The sequence below is a fragment of the Fulmarus glacialis genome, unplaced genomic scaffold, assembly GCF_000690835.1.
Source record: "Fulmarus glacialis isolate BGI_N327 unplaced genomic scaffold, ASM69083v1 scaffold22822, whole genome shotgun sequence".
In the NCBI taxonomy this organism is placed as follows: domain Eukaryota; kingdom Metazoa; phylum Chordata; class Aves; order Procellariiformes; family Procellariidae; genus Fulmarus; species Fulmarus glacialis.
Window position 1 is genome coordinate 12227 of NW_009196240.1, and position 524 is coordinate 12750.

General features: G+C 63.0%; 1 protein-coding gene across 1 annotated transcript in view; it reads left to right on the forward strand.

Moving 5' to 3' along the window:
- IPO13 (importin 13) overlaps positions 1-524 on the forward strand; it is a 23544-nt gene that overhangs the window by 7149 nt on the left and 15871 nt on the right. Inside the window, exons 3-4 of the mRNA XM_009572153.1 lie at positions 59-199; positions 366-507. Of these exons, the coding sequence (XP_009570448.1) occupies positions 59-199; positions 366-507 (283 nt within the window). The remainder of the gene's footprint in view (positions 1-58; positions 200-365; positions 508-524) is intronic.

The window sequence follows — 524 nt, forward strand, 5'->3', positions numbered from 1 at the left end:
CCATGGCAGCCAGTGCTGGTGAGGCAATGCCTGGCACTGATTCAGGCTGTGCTTGCAGGTATGTGAACACCCTCCTGAAGCTCATCCCCCCCGTGCTGGGGCTCCAAGAGCAGCTACGCCAGGCGGTCCAGAGTGGGGACATGGAGACGTCGCATGGGATCTGCCGCATCGCTGTGGCCTTGGGGGAGAACCACTCCCGGTGAGTGCTGGGGATGGTCCCCAGGAGAGGGAATGAGCTTGGAGCAGCCCACTGTTCCGCATGCTGCTTCGTCCAGGGCCTGTCCTGCACCCAGTGATGTGTCTCAGGGCAGAGGAGCCAGGCTCGCAGTGGTGCTGCCACCCTGACCATGCTCTCTGCTCCCCAGGGCCCTCCTGGACCAGGTGGAGCACTGGCAGAGCTTCCTGGCCCTGGTCAACATGATCATGTTCTGCACCGGCATCCCCGGGCACTATCCCGTCAACGAAACCACCAGCTCCTTGACGCTCACCTTCTGGTACACGCTGCAGGTCAGTGGCTGGTGTGG